Here is a 15,004-nt window from a genome sequence, read left to right on the forward strand (position 1 = left end):
CAGCAGCCCTGTGTGCACTACTGCAAAGGGTTCCTGAGTGTTTTTAACCCTGTAGAGTGAAAACTGATGGCCGCAGCTATCAGCTGCAGGAAGAAATTATTAACCACCCTAGAAGTGCCAGCGTGGTGCTGCCGGAGTTGAGAGTTACTTTTCAGCGCTGTCGTAAGTCTGTTGGGTTTCTTCCTAACTTTCACCAGACCTTTCCAATTACTCTGGAGCTTGCAGGGCCCCAAAAGAAGTGAAGTTTTGTTAACCACAGCATGACTAAGGATCTCCAGCGAGATGATGCTGTCCCTCTTCCTGGGCCAGAAGGAGCAAGACGTGACCAACAGTCCCTGCCCCAGGGAGTTCAAGAGTCGGAGCAGTGGTGGAAGGAGAGACCTGGAGGTGAAGTCAAATTCGCAGGATCGCTGAGGAGTAGAGACACATCTTCTGTTTGTCCTTCACACTGCCCTTTTTGGGTAGATCTGTATTTTATTTGCTTAAACATGGATCGAAGTTGCTCATTTAGAGGTTGTTAAAGGGTGATGCTGTTTTAAAACCGGTCTGTAGCAATCACAGGGTAATGCCTGAAATAAGTAAACTGGCTTGATGTGTCATTTTCCTTGGGCAAGGTCTTTCTCTCCCTGGCCACTAATAGTGGTTTTGGGCGGCCTTGCTGTGTTTCTGCCTGCCAGGTGGAGGGAGCAGGTCCTGCTAGTGGATGCTGTCAAGGGCATGAAACTCAGTTGTCACTTCTTACTCTGTTATCAAAATAGTTTTATGTGGAAATGTAGTGAGATTTGAGAGGCCCTAGGTGAACACACAACATCCTTTGCGAACCTGCAGTGCTGAAGTCTTCTCCCTGTGGTCCCTCCCCACCACCACCACTGTGCATCTGCCCCGTTGCCACTGTTTCCAGCCTCAGTCAGGCAGGTCTGTGCCGGGAGGGTCCCAACAGCTTCCTCATGAGGTGGAAATCCTCACCCTATGCTCTCTGCCTAGCTTGGGTTTTGGGTTGGAGCCCCACACTGGGGTGGGTGCAGGTGGAAGTGTGCTTGGCTGTGCTGGCTGTAGCGAGAGATTGGGCTGAACAGCCGAGCGCAGCTGTCTTCTCCCTCCTCTGGAGCTCCAGAGCTGACCCTGGTCTTTAGGTGATGGCGGTGGCAGGAAAGCCTGGGTGCGAGGAGCAGCTTGGACTGGCACTTGGGACAGCTTATGGCCAGAAGATGACTGTGTGTGCTGGCCCTGGCTCTCCTTCACCTCACAGGCCACCTGAGAGATAGCCCCCCTCAGCTGGTGGTGCCACCGCCACCAGGTATCCTCTCCTTAAAACTGGCTTCTTTCTTGCCTTGTCCTGCAAGAGGCGAGAAGAACATCTGGGCAGGATACATGGTCTGTAGGTAGTGGCTACGTTGGTTCTCTCTGTTCAGATGTGGCTGACAGAGGGAAGAGAGGTAGGTGTCAGGTAGTCAGTCCAGCTCTGTTTCAGTGGGAAATCCCTAGGGCCTTCAGCAGATGCGAGTGGGGTCTGAAATCGATGAAGATTTAAAAGGGCTAAGTGAAGACGTGTGTTTTCCTCACATCGGTTGCAACCAACAAGCTTATTTTATGCAATAAGTAGCAGAAACCATTGGTCTGTGAACAGCCCTGAGCACCACTTACTACCACCCAGGCTTTTGGGAGGGTCATTAAGTGGTTTTAAATGTATATAAAGTTTGTGGGAATGAATGGGTGAAGAAAGAAGATGTTGCTGTAGACAAACAAGGTTGCTGTTGTCCAGTTTATTTTTTTGCAAAATGCTTTCGCCGTGAAGATTTGATGACTGTCATGGCCACTGTTAACAGTATCTCTCAGGTGGGTGACACCGATGTCACCTACATCTTGTGGCTACGATGAACTGCCTGGTCCTAAGCTGCCGAGCCACCATGCCGAATTACAGGTGTGGTCACCCAGCCAGTGACCCCAGCCACCCCGCCGGGTCCCGTTTCTGACCTCTGTCTCCCTCCCTCTCTTCCAGGCACCTGCGTGAAGTGCAGCAAGGGGGTGTATGGAGCAAACCAGGCTTGCCAGGCCATGGGCAACCTCTACCATGACAGCTGCTTCACCTGCGGAGCCTGCAGTGAGTATCCCCTGCCTGGCCTGCCAATGGAGCAGGGCCCTGGGGCAAACTCTGTGGGCTTAATGTTTTTCTGGTGTAAAGGGGGAAAAGAAGGAGGTGGTTATTGAATTATCTGCCAGCTGGAGTCTGCCACAGCTGTATGTCTCAGTGGTGGTGGTTGCTATTTGTTTTAGAATGTGTTCTTGCAAGGCATGTAGAAAAGATATTTTGGATTGCGCTGGCTGACTGCCTTCTGGTATGGGGGGACGGTTGTTTTCATTCCTCTGTCTCTCCGTTACAGCTATGTTTTCTTACTCATAAGAGTATTTTTTCAAAGTGGCAGTGAATATGCCTTAGCTGACATTTAGGGGTTTTTTATTTGTCACATCAGGCTTTACAGCCATTCTGGCCTTTCAGTCTGCAGACCCCAGGGAGAGCTGCCAGGTCAGTGCCGTTCCGAGGGTGCAGGCAGGGTGTGAGTATCGGCAGCAGGCTCTGCGTCGCCGGAGACACCTTTTCAGATGGAGCTGCTGCATGGTTGGTCCGGTCACGGTGTTTTCACTGTGTGCATTACCTTTACTTGCTGTAATCATTTTGCCCTTCTGAGGGACCTCTGGTCAAAGCATCTAAGTGCGTGAATGACCCAGGTTACACATCTTGCTTGTTCTTTCTCCGGAGAAATGGAGCCATGCCCCGAGACAAGGGACATGTCTCTGCCAGCTTGCTTTCTGGTTATTGCAGGGAGGGAGCTGATTATTGTGCCAGAGGTATCAGGCTGGGAGCAGTGATGGTGAGCCCTGTGAAATCTGTCCGTGAAGCAGGGTAAATAGTTCGGCTGGCCCCGCCAAGCTCCCTGCCGTGTGTCAGACCCACACATGAAGCTTGCTGAAGCATATAGCATGCTGCAATGTATGGATCCCCCTGAGTGGCTTTTCGAGGAGGTCCATGATGGAGCTGGGGTGAGGAACCAGGCTGCTTGATTTCAAATCATGGCTGTGTTTGTAAGACAGTGGTTTTTCTATTTTGTTATGTTTAACTCTAGGGCCAGTAGCATATTTTTAGAAATGTAGCTGTATATGTGGTGGCAGAAAAAATAATAATAATCCTTCTGGTGCTTTTGTATATATCAGTTTGGTTTTCCCAGATGAGTCTTAGGGTTTTTCTCCTGCGTTGTATTTAGAGTTGTAAACTCATCAGGACTGCATGTGTTTTATTTGGAGCTGTAAAGTGGGAATAAATATAGAAAGATGTGTATGCTTTTTAATAATAGCTGAACCTTGAACTCTGCTCATTTCCCAGCTGTCCGACACCAGCTGCCTTGCCTCACCTCACCTATGTTTTCAGTAGAGCACTTCACCATCATCTGACCAAAACCGGGAAAACTGAAAAGAAAAAGCGGTGTTTGCGTGTGGTGGCAGTTTCCTAAAGGCTCAGAAGTCAGCAGCTCACTCTTTTGTCCTCTCTTATAAATTAATTCAAAATTGTCTCCTGCGGAGAGGATTCCTGGCTGCAGACGGAGCTTTGCTTCAGGGACCTCTCGCCCTCCGTGGCCATGTGTCCTCCAAACTGCCCTTGCACACAAAGCTCCTGTTAAAAGTAATCCAGCAGCAGGTTCGAGCTGTCTTAAATTTCCAAAATTACTACTGTGCAACTGGTGCTTTAGAAAGAGACACTTTCAATTCTCCTTTCAGAATGGATTTTACCATCTTTATTTGGAGACCTGCGCTAGAGAGGTACTTGCGGTTGCAGAAGTGTCAGTGGTTACTTCCGTTTATGTTTGTGTTTGGTTAAAAAATAGCTTAATCCCATTTCTAATGAGGTGGGTTGCTGAGGGCTGAAAGAATAGCTATTTGCTGCTTATTCTAAAAGGCAACCCTTTCCAGAGGTTTCCAATGCAAGATGAAAAGGTTTGGGTGTCAGGTGAGACTTAGAAAGATGGAAAAAGCCTAAGTTTAGCAAAGTGAAGCCCATTTTCTCTCTTACCCAGGCTGTAACTGAGGAATTTCTTTGGAGGTGTGCTGGAGCCAAGGGTTTCAAATGGAAAGTAAAAAAAAAAAGCTAGTAAAAATGCTAGTTAAAAAAAGAAAGGAGGGGAGTAATAATAGCATTTCTCTGAGTAGAAAATACTGTATTTCCATATGAGATAAAAAAGGGGAATGGAAGCCACAGGAGTATAAGTGAGAGCCTGTTTCAGCATGTTCAGTGCACGAGAGTAATTACTCATGAAAGCTCAAGTCCTTCCCATTGAGGCAGCGGCCGTGCTAAGACGGGAGCTGGACGTGGCGATGGCTGGCATGGATGGATGGAGAGGAGGGTGTGTGGTGTCCTGGGACTTCTGGTACTCGAAGGAGAGCGGTGCCAGAGGGAGGCTTCCGCAGTAGCGGGGTTTCCCTCACGTGCAAGTACCTCTACAAGTGGCAAGTCTCACAAGAAACCCTCCAGTACAGGGGGTGGTTTCCTGCGCTGCCGCTGTGGTCTGCAGGAGTTGTTTGCTCCAGGGGCTTGGGAGGCATGGGGAGGGCATTTGTATTCCCCCCCCTCCAGCAGCGTGCTTTGCAGCCTGGCTTGCTGTGCTTATAAAGGCATAGCTGGGGTGACTTTCTGATTCATCAAGCCTCTTTGCATTGCAGCTGCTTAACTGATGCCTGGGGTGGTACATGCCGTCCTGCCCTGCGCTCAGGGAGGAAATGTACCCGAGGGGAATCCCCCCTTTTGCAGACCGAGGTCATTTCCCAGTCCCCCGGACCATTGGCTGCAAGACGAATGAAGGCACACAGCCCTGTCGTTACCCAGAGAGAGCGCGTGCCTCTCTGCAGGCTTGCTGACGTCTGTGTTGCTGCAGTAAATATGATGAGACCATTTTATCTGCCAGAAAAATAAATATTTGTCCCGATGGTGTTGTCTGTCTAGCTGCAAAGCACGTCTTCAGCAGCCTATGTGGAAACTCTGGTTTCCAGCTGAAAAGTAAGTAGTGCTTTTAAGGTCAAGTGGAGTTCATCTTGGACACCATCCAGTACAGTCTTGTCTTTGAGAAGTCAAGGTTGCTCGTGATTTCAATCCTAAAATTTCTCCTCTGGTGGAACACTGAATATCTGTGCTCCCATAAATAAAATACACAAAATTACCTATTAAGGTAAAGCATATTGTCCTCCAGATATTTATATCTGCTGTCCTGCTGTTTTCATTTTAGTGAGGATTTCTACTTTTGCTCATAGTTGGATTTGTGTCCAAATGTGCATTAGTTTCCCAGATACAGAAAACTGAGAGGGTCTAAGGAGGGGAAGGGGGTTGATACGTCATGGTGCCAAATTTCCTACACCCTCTGTTTCCTGATACACATATGTTCAGAGATAAATGATAGAGCAATTTGTTGAGCAGAGCTATGCATACGTTACAGGGTTCAGTTGTCAGGAAGAAAAATGTACTGTTTTATCTGAGCCACTGGCATGTAATGCAGAAAATTTGGCTTAGAGGTCAAAACAACAGATTTAGAATGATACACTTTGGCATAAATGTCTCATTTATCTTCTTGTTTGTTACAGGGCAGAGACACAAACAAGGCAGCTTTTTGCAGAGAGGGAGAGGAAAAAACTTCGGGCTCTTTCTGCAGCATTAGTAATAAATTATATTTGCTTTACAGGAGGGCCATGAAAGTAGGTTAAAAAAAAAAAAGTCCTCAAAACTCATACGGCTATTTCCTGCAAGCTCAAGGTGTCTGTTTCCGTCTTGGGTTTTTTTTCAGTTTGTTGGACAAACAGTTGTAGTTATCAAATGGTTTGTTACACATTAACCATTTAAATTAAATCACCTGTTTATACGTCCTCAGAACACAAAAAATGCCAGCTGTTTCCAGATGTTGATATTTATTATTAAGGTAGTAAGGAGACCTTATAAATGGTATAGATTGAATTAGACAGTATTGCTCTAACCTATGTGTTGTTTTAGTGTTTTCTCTAGGATTCAGCCAGGCTTATATCTGACTGCCGCAGATTGCCTGGAAAACAGACCTTTTTAGCTCTGCTGGCAGCGTAATTTAGAGCATAATGGTCTTGTACTGGAGCTGCTTGGTCCTCAGAGGAAATCTGAAAGCTAAAAAAGTGCAAGGGAAGTGTCAGAGATGACTGTGAAGGAAATCAGTAGGCGAGGAAGGAAGTCAGAAAGAACGAACTGATTGCAAGGTGGTTTGAAGGAGGGTTTGATGTTGAACTGCAGCAGAAGGTCCAAAATGAGGGCCAGATTTTGACCCCTTATTACAAAGAGGTGGAAACCTTGCATGTTTGCCAAATTACAGAATTCGACCTTTGACATGTCAACATTACTACATTACTTTCTTTTTCTTTTTTTATTGTAAGCTCAGATGAATGTTGATGTCTGTGTAAGGGTAACAGGCTGCTGTTCCAGTGGCAAGAGTTTGAAATAACACAAGCTGTCTGTCTCTTGCCACCCTCTGGGTTTTTTTTTAATATTTCACAACATAGTTGTGTTTAGGGGTATCAAGGGTCATTTACTAAACAAGGTAGCGAAGGTATCGAAGCAGCATATCTGTGAGCGTAGCCCTCTGCTTGGGCTAATTAGTCTTGCTGCAGTGAGTATAAAGCATGGCTACTTAGAGCGATGCAGCTCTTGGTGTCTTTGGGATAACTATGTTGAATAACCATGCCCCATATTGATATATAACCCCTGTCACAACAAGGCCATGGTTTTTATTGGTATTGCTAAATAACTCTACGAGTAGAAAGTCACCTTTTTCTGCGAGTGCGACTTAATCCCAGGTTGCAGGACAGGCAGCCTCGCCAAGTGAATTTCCCCACGGCGCATGTATGTGTATGGTTATCTTCAGATGCAGAAACTACCAGCTCTTCTAGTGGAGGCAGGATTTACTGCTTGTAATTGGATATAAAACCACTATACTGATTGACACGTGTGAGAAACGCACAGATCTTCAAAGCAGAGAGTGCAAAGTACTGCTGGTAATCCTTCCTCAGCATCCCTTTAATAAAATTATCATGCAAGAGTCCACATAGTAAACAACACATTTTTTTAGCACAAGTAATCTCAGAAAAGATTCAGCTGTGCCTGGCTTACCGACAGTTTGGGAGACAGGGAAGGCATCAGTGCATGTTTCCGCTCCAGTCTAAATTACTGCTTTGTTCTTGCTGACTTTTTGTCTTCAGTCTCTCAGCTCGCTGGTGAGAAATCCCCGCTGTTTGGCACAAGAAGTGCTTGCCGTAGATGAGAAACGCCAGGGCAGCTTTCATGGTAGGATGACAGTACTTGTTCCTCTCCTGGCCATATTTCAGGGTGGTAGTGCTTTGGGGTCTGAGCTGAAGGGGCCTTGGCATGGTCCAGGTGTCCTCAGTAGGTATCGCTGCTGGAAAGGTACCAGTGTTCAGCTCATACACAGGAGATGCAGTCAGGGTTTTATCAATATACTAGTGGTTTGAGTCAGTTGCATTTGTTTTAGTGCTGGCTGAAAGTCTGAAGTCATTAGGACAATGTGAGAAAAAAGGTTGAAACCTTTAATGGAATATATTTCCAGTCTTTCTGGTCTTTTTATTTTATAATGTCATCTTCAAAGTATTGTTTTTTGTTAAGAACAGGCATAGGATTAATTGTGCTGTAAAAATTTTAGGGGGTTTCTTATAATGTTTTAACGGTACCTATGAATAATTTTCTGAGTAGTGGCTCAGTAAGCACTGAGGCCTCTTCCATACCTAGAAAAATTTAAAAATTGCTCTCCTATAGTTTCGATGCAGAGTTACATTCACTGAGGACACAGAGATTGCCTCTCCGTCCTTCCTCCTCTGAGCCTCTGTGTGTTTTGATGACAGTCGGTGGGTGATGGGGTGGGAGGCCACCTCTGACAGCTGCCTGATTTTGGTGCATTTTGGGGAACAGGGCAGCCATCCCTGAAGTGATGCAGAGAGCAGCTGGGCACTGGGTTGAAAACTGGTACATCAGCAGGGACTCCCTGGATTGTAGCGCTGCTTTGTCCCAGGGTGACTTTATCTTACCTCTGAATTTTGAAGCTTCTAGGGGTTTTCCCTAAAAAGAAAAACATTTGAATATCTTCTCACAATGGTTTGCCATCAGCAAAGGAGAGGTGTTGTTCAGTTGTGTGGCTTATGGTGGTTTCACAATGTTTCTCTCTGAGGAGCCATTTCTGCCTTCACCTGCGGTTGCTTTGCCGTTAGAGGTGGCTGACCTTTTCTTACTCATGCCAGAGCATGCATTTGGCTTTCAGGCATCAGATCATTTTCTCAGAGTTGTTTGGTTTTTTTACTGCCTCAAATGTGTGGTGAGAGCACGGAGGGTGTTTTTTACAATTTTACAATATAGCTGGTGTAGTTGAGAGAGAGACGGAACATCTAAATGGTAACGGAGCTACTGTGCCTTAGCGCAGTTTTTTCTAAGAGTCGTCCTATCCTCCTGCCCACGGTTTTACCAAGGCTTTGATCTGGGGTATCTGCCAGTTGATCACAGTCTGAGTTTACCTGATTTGGAGGATGTGCAGGCATCTAAGTGACTCCTTTGTGCAGCCCCAGTTCAAGAGCGGATTGGAAATATTGGTGCTTCTGTGCTAGACTCAGTGCTGCATCCAGCTTTAATGGTGGCCAACAGAAATAGCACAGATGGCAGAAATTAAGTAGAGCTCTCTGATGCTTGACCTAGTCTGTGGCACACAGTAGGACACCATACTGTGTGTCAGCAAAGCCAGTATCCATGGAGGGCTCCAAAATCACGTGTGCTGGCCGGGCACCAGTGAGTCGTGTGCTGCTGATCTGTGGGCACCAGGGACTTTTGTACGGTGTGAGGGAGCTGAGGCCTCTGGGCTCTGTCTGCACCCGTCATGCTGCCTGCAGGGTGTGCACAGACCAGAGTAGGTTCTTCGATCTGAACCTCCTCGCAGCTTTATTTGGGGGAAGTGAAAACTGAGGGAAGGACTGCAGCTTGAGCCAGAGCCACCCAGGACTGAGGAGGAGCTTGTTTCGATCCTTAGCAGCTAGACGGATGGTGTTTCCAGCCTGCTGTCCCGCTAGTGTGTGAGGAGGTTACATCCACTGAAACTGAAATCCTTTCATATTTAACCTGCCATTAATAATCACATGTCCAAATTTATCTTACAGCTGTGGTGCTCTAAGAAGGACTGATTTTTGTAATGATAGAGGACCAGGCCTGTCAGCATGGAAAGGATCCGGGAGCAGCTGCCAGTCTGCAGTGATTCTCGCCCATCTGCTGTGCAGATACCACAGGGAGCTCCATGGTGCTTAGATAAGTGATAAGTGAGGTCCACACTGCCTCCCCAGCAATGCGGGGTCCTGGTCATGCATCCCCATAGAGCCCTGGGATCTGGACGTGGCCCTGTACCATTACATGCATCAAGAGCAATCTCTTGTCTTTGAACATGGGTTTGTGACCCCATTCTCCTTTTAATAAATAATGGAAAAGCAACTTCAAAAGAGAAAGTTGGGTCCAGCTCCCCAGCAAGCAAGCGATGCATCTCCCAGCATCCTCCTTGGGCCGTTGCAAGTCCCTGGTAAACCCCTCTCTGTATGAACTTCAAAAGGAGAGAGCTGTCGTTTGAGAAGACGATGGACAAAACCACCAGCATCCTGGGAGTGCAGCCTGGTGGTATGCCTATTATCAGCTGCTAAGCAAAGTGTATTTATCTTAGCGCAAAGGCACTAGTGCCTAAGCTTGAAATATTTTGAAATTGGTGCTGAAGTGACCTCGAGGTCATTCTGAAGGTCCCACAGCTAAACAGATTAGACAGATGTGTTAGAGATGAGCAGTACCTAAAAGTACGAGGCTCAAACCTCCTGTCAGGAAGAGGATCAAGAAATCTTGTAACAATGGGTGAAGATGGTAGGGTTGAAATGCCGAAGAATTTTAACTGAATTTTTTCAGGTGAGAGATTAGCTGAAGTCAGGGTGAAGTGAAAGTGAAACACGGTCAGGAGCCAGCAGCTTAAGACATGTAGGCAATCAATACTGAAAGCAGCAAGCTATGCATTAATATTCCTGGGTTTATCAAAGGATATAATCTCTGTAGTCATCATTTAAAGTGATGCATATTTAAAGTAGGCAGTGATCAGTATGTGATTCCTTATATGCCATTTAAGTTCTCCATCCTTCCTTTCGATGAAATTACGACAGCATCTCTATGCTGAAGCGAAACCTGTGCCAGCCTCTGCAGGCACACAGAAGTATCACTTTTGAGAGGGACTTGCTTAATTTAAGGCACTGTCCCATGGCAGGGAGCTCAGCACAGGGACAGAAGCCGCTGCCACCCTGCTCTGGGCTGTGGGGCAGACCCAGCACAGTTTGTTTTACTGGTGTGGTTGCAGCCAGAACATGCATTTCCCAGCTCCACTGGGATGGTCCCCAGTGCAGCCTGGGGAAGTGAGCTTTTCCTGCATCTTGCTTTCCCATCTGTACGATGAGGAGATGCTTCCTCACCTCAAAGGGGTGGTGGGAGAAGTCCTTCCCGACATGGGCAGGGTGTGGCTGAGAGCAGCACAGCAAGAAATTGGCTCTGTTTGCATGCACTGCTCCCGCGGCAGCTGCAGGGGTACCTAGTTACTTGGTTTTTCGGCAAATTTCCATTTACATTTCTGCCAGGGGCTTAAATAGAGTTGTGGAGAGGAGCTAAAAATAGTAAAAATGACCACTTCTTCTGTAAAAAAAGTAATTAAGTCATCCCCGCCTTTCCCTCAAAGTGCTCTTGGTGTCAGCACCTCTTCTTCATGGGCCCATGTAATGCCAACAGCCAAATTATAACCCTTTATAAAGGGGTTTATCCCTCTGCCGAAAGCGCTTGCAGCGGAAGCCCAGACACAGCACACCGGCTGTGGCACCTTCTCTGAAGGTCTGTTGCCATCAATCTTGACCTGCTAATGTCACAGGGTTAAAAATATACCGGGTGCAGAATGGCCAGTAAATGCTGTTTTTGTCACCGTGGAAGAATGATGTGGTGGCAGTGATCCAAACCTCGTATCCTCTGTTGTGACGGCTGCTGTACACACACCGGCCATCATCCAAAGAAGCGTCTCCTCATTGCATGGCTCCACGTGTATGTTTTTCCTCACCGCTGCCAGCTTGTCTTTAAGGAGAGACATTGCATATGGGTGGAAAGTCACTTGGGCACCTGCCCATTGCACTAAACTGGAGCCCGCACTACTGCGTAATTTAAAATCGAAGTTAAATGGTTTTTCTTTGTTTTTCATTTTTAGGAGTGCCAAATCCCAATGGTGTATTTAAATCAGCAGGAGATTTTTGGGGGTACTTCTTGCTGCGTTAGGCTTCTTGTTAACTTACTTAGGACCACCATTGGAAAGGGTGCTGCAAATCCCAGGTATCCCCATGCCTCTCCTTCCCCTCCTCAGAAACTGGGACTCTACGACTGCTGGCGAGCATACCGGGCTTACCTGTGGACGGGCAGGCACACAGGAGAGGTTATCGTACAAATACGCACCCCGGTTCATGGGCCACAAAGCTAACATGTCCAAGGTTAGATATGTTTTATTTTGAGCTCCAGGTCCTGTTTTGGTGTCAGCAACCTTGGCAAAGCATCAGGGTGGGTGAGAGAAATCAGAGCAGGATGCTTTCGGGTTTGTTGACTTTTCTTCCGTGTCCCGTTTGACAGTTTGACATCCACAGTCGTGCAAGGATGGGCTGGCCTCCGGGTAACATGGTTGTCCCCAGCGGGGATTAGGGGAGAACGGGGGACGACGAGCGTGTCGGGGCGGCATGCTTCTGTCTCCTATGCCGCTGGGTAGACACACGTCTGAGCAAAGCCTGCAGCTGAACCACGAAGCTGCTGCACGTGCAAACCGGGGCTTGTTCCTTGAGAAACACACTGCCACATCCTCCGCCGCCTTGCTGGCTGAAACCTGGGCAGGGCACTAAGGGCTACTGGAGAAATGTGGGTCTGGCTGAATTCACTGGCAAAACTTTAGAGCTTCACCGGAGCATCTCCATTTCCCAAGGAGCAGTGCGACTTGTTTCCCAGCCTGAGAGTGCCCTCTGGTGTATGCAGGAGCCGGTGAAGCTCTTAATTTATTGAAGTGGTTTTACTTGGCTTCCTCCTTTTCTTAATACTTTGCAGCCAGCATGGTTAATTGTCGAAGGCTGCCAGGTAGGTGCATGCCATAAAGCACCCAGAGGTGAGCTCCAGACCAGTTCCGTGTGCCGTCTGCGTTTATACACCTAGCAGCTGATGATCATTTTTTAATTATGCATGCATATCAAGCAGGAGGCTTCTGGGCCCTGGTGTCTTGGTTCCTATTTCCTTCCAGCAATGCCTGGTAGGTCCCTGAAACCAGCCTGCAGCAAGTCCTGCTCCGGCTGTGCCCGGGCAGTGCTGCTCCCCCTGCTCCAGGTGCTGCCTCCGGGCACGTGCTTGGGGATCCTTGATTGAGCAGAGCAAGCAGAGCTTCTCCAGTGCTAGGCTGCATTTCAAACCCCTGGCTGAGTAGGGAAAGCGGGCTGCAAAGAGGTAGGAGCAGCTTTTTATAAACAAACAAAATCTAGCCCATTTCTCTGGGGAGAGGGCAGGGCATTTAGAAGAAGTGGCAGCAGCGTGAGTATGTGTTGCCATAGTTATGTGGAACCAAAAACAGACGGCGAATGTGAGGCATAAACACAAAAGCTGCAGTAAATATAAATCTTCCCCATGTGTAGAGTCCTTTCTTGGAAAAACTTTGGCATCTTATCTCTGTTAGGACGTTCTGGTTTCAAAAAAAGTATTTTTTTTTAAATGCTTTCAAATTTTTGTTGGCAGCTGCAATAATGAATATGCTGGTAGGGCGCAGAGAGAAGTGTGTTCAGCGCTCTGGTGTTGCAGTCTGCTGGATGCAGACCGGGTGGTCGGGTACTGCAGTGGCTTATCTGGCAGCTGCTGGTTGAAGGTACCTTCTAGTGGAAAGCATGGGAGGTGACATTTTGAGGAACGATGTCAAGTATGGATCACCCTCTGCATGCCCTTTCTTCGTGCTCCTCTCCTGGGGTGTTTTCCAGTGTGAGTCGGAGTACCCTGACTCACTCTTGCCAGGTTATTTCGTGTTGTTATCTGCCAGGAGGTGGTCCAGGCTTGCAAAGCTACCTCCTCCTTCCCGGAGGTGGGACTGTTGTCCGGATCCAGCGATTGGTGTTCATCAGCGACCACCAGTGGAAGAGGAGATGGGTTAGTCGCGCTGGAGGCTGGGAAGACCCGTGCTGGGGTTGGGTGCTCTTCTCCAGCTGTGCGGCAGCCATGCTCGCATGTGCTCGTTGTTGTTCTCTTCTCAGCAGCCAGTTTTTGCTCACATTTTCTCCCCGCTCTCTGCTGACCTTTCTTTTCTCTCTGTGTTTTTTCCTCAGGTCGAAAGCTGAGAGGAAAAGCCTTTTATTTTGTGAATGGCAAGGTGTTCTGTGAAGAAGATTTCCTGGTAAGCACACAGCTGACCCTTATGCTGGCATGTCTCAGCCTCTCTGGTAGATGTGCAGCCTTTCTGCCCGGCAGCTTTGCCCGCATTTCACACGGCTCTAGTCCAGCATCCTGCCTGGCCCTTCTGCTCCCCCTTTACCCAAGGCCAGCCCCAGCCATGGTGGCTGCCCACATGTGGTGCTGGAAGTAGCTGAGTGAAAGACCACGGTTTTGCAGTGCAGAGCCTGTAGTTGAAGCCGTAGCCTCTTGCGATGGCTCCTTCAAAGCGTGTCTCTGTGGCTGTGCTGTGGAGACAGGAGTGAGATGAACAGCTACAGAAGAATCAATGAGTGAATTTCCCTTTCCAATGAACTGGTTTTGCTTGGGCATCTTAATGGATATCTTTACGTTGCCCTCAAGGCATTTTGTGTGAATGTACCTGAGCATGAAGCAACCCCATGGTCCTCTCCTTGGCTGGTAGAGGTAAAAAGCCGTATAACCCCCTGCCCTCGAGCCCTCATTGATTAAGCCTTCATTGAGACTTGAAAAAGTCATATTTGCCTATTTATTGGGGAAGTCTAGTGTTTTCTATCAGAGGGAAGTGAGTTAATCTTCTTTGCTCTCATCAGTATATTCTACAGAGGCTGGAAGTGGAAAGATTGGTTAAATGCATCTAAAATATTCAATTTTTCCACTTTGCATTTCCACCATTCAGACAGGACTGAAACCTTAGACATGTGTTGTGCCTGAGGTGCATGTTGTGGACATGACAGGCAGTTCCTTACCATTAGATCTTAGCAATAGCAGCAAGAAAGGTGCTCTGGGCCAAAATTGAATGTTACACTACCAGAGAGCTGGGACGATACCACTGGCCTCGGGGAAGCTCCAGTAGACCTATAATGGTGTAACCAAAGGAAGAATTTGGCTTTCCAAGCCTATATATACAGATGTTGTGATATGAATTTGTGATAAACACAAGTAAGTTCCTGGTGTATAGATTCACCTGGTCAAATAAGAATGTAAGTCTTATTAGTAAATGCCTTATTTGCATGTGCATTTATTGCATTTACTTATATACTTACTTCAGTTTAGATTTAGGACTTGAAAGTTACAGGAACTCATACTCCTCCTGAACAGTGGAAGTCTGATGTCTTTATAGAATATCCTCTGGGGACCCATCCACAGCTTCATATACTGAAAAAAGCACTGGAAAGTTTAGATTGTGTAAGGAGTACAGAAAAAGGCCAAGCAAATAACACCCCATAATATCTTGTTGTTTATGCTCGACTAGCCTTGTGAAATTTTAAGCCAATTCTTTTTTGTCCTTGCAGTATTCTGGTTTCCAGCAGTCAGCTGACAGGTGTTTCATTTGTGGTCATTTGATAATGGACATGGTAAGTGATAATTGCTTTAGGAGAAAAAATCCCACAGCTTTTTAGAAGAATGCATCAAAAGCAAAATATATTCATAGCCAGTACTGTCTGTTATCATCTGGTAGTCTGCCTAGTGAGAGATTGG

The 15,004-nt window shown here is 47.1% G+C and overlaps 1 protein-coding gene across 5 annotated transcripts in view; it reads left to right on the top strand.

Annotated features, from left to right (window-relative positions):
• The window catches only part of LIMD1 (LIM domain containing 1), a 35,447-nt gene that overhangs the window by 9,865 nt on the left and 10,578 nt on the right, over nucleotides 1–15,004 (top strand). For all 5 annotated transcript variants that reach the window (XR_012041133.1, XR_012041132.1, XR_012041134.1 and 2 more), the window contains exons 2-4: nucleotides 2,000–2,101; nucleotides 13,441–13,508; nucleotides 14,818–14,880. Coding sequence is in view for 1 of the 5 variants with exons in the window: in XM_072853791.1 (XP_072709892.1) it covers nucleotides 2,000–2,101; nucleotides 13,441–13,508; nucleotides 14,818–14,880 (233 nt within the window). In the remaining 4 variants the exon portion in view is untranslated. The remainder of the gene's footprint in view (nucleotides 1–1,999; nucleotides 2,102–13,440; nucleotides 13,509–14,817; nucleotides 14,881–15,004) is intronic.

This window comes from Ciconia boyciana, chromosome 2 (assembly GCF_034638445.1).
Source record: "Ciconia boyciana chromosome 2, ASM3463844v1, whole genome shotgun sequence".
Classification (NCBI taxonomy): Eukaryota; Metazoa; Chordata; class Aves; order Ciconiiformes; family Ciconiidae; genus Ciconia; species Ciconia boyciana.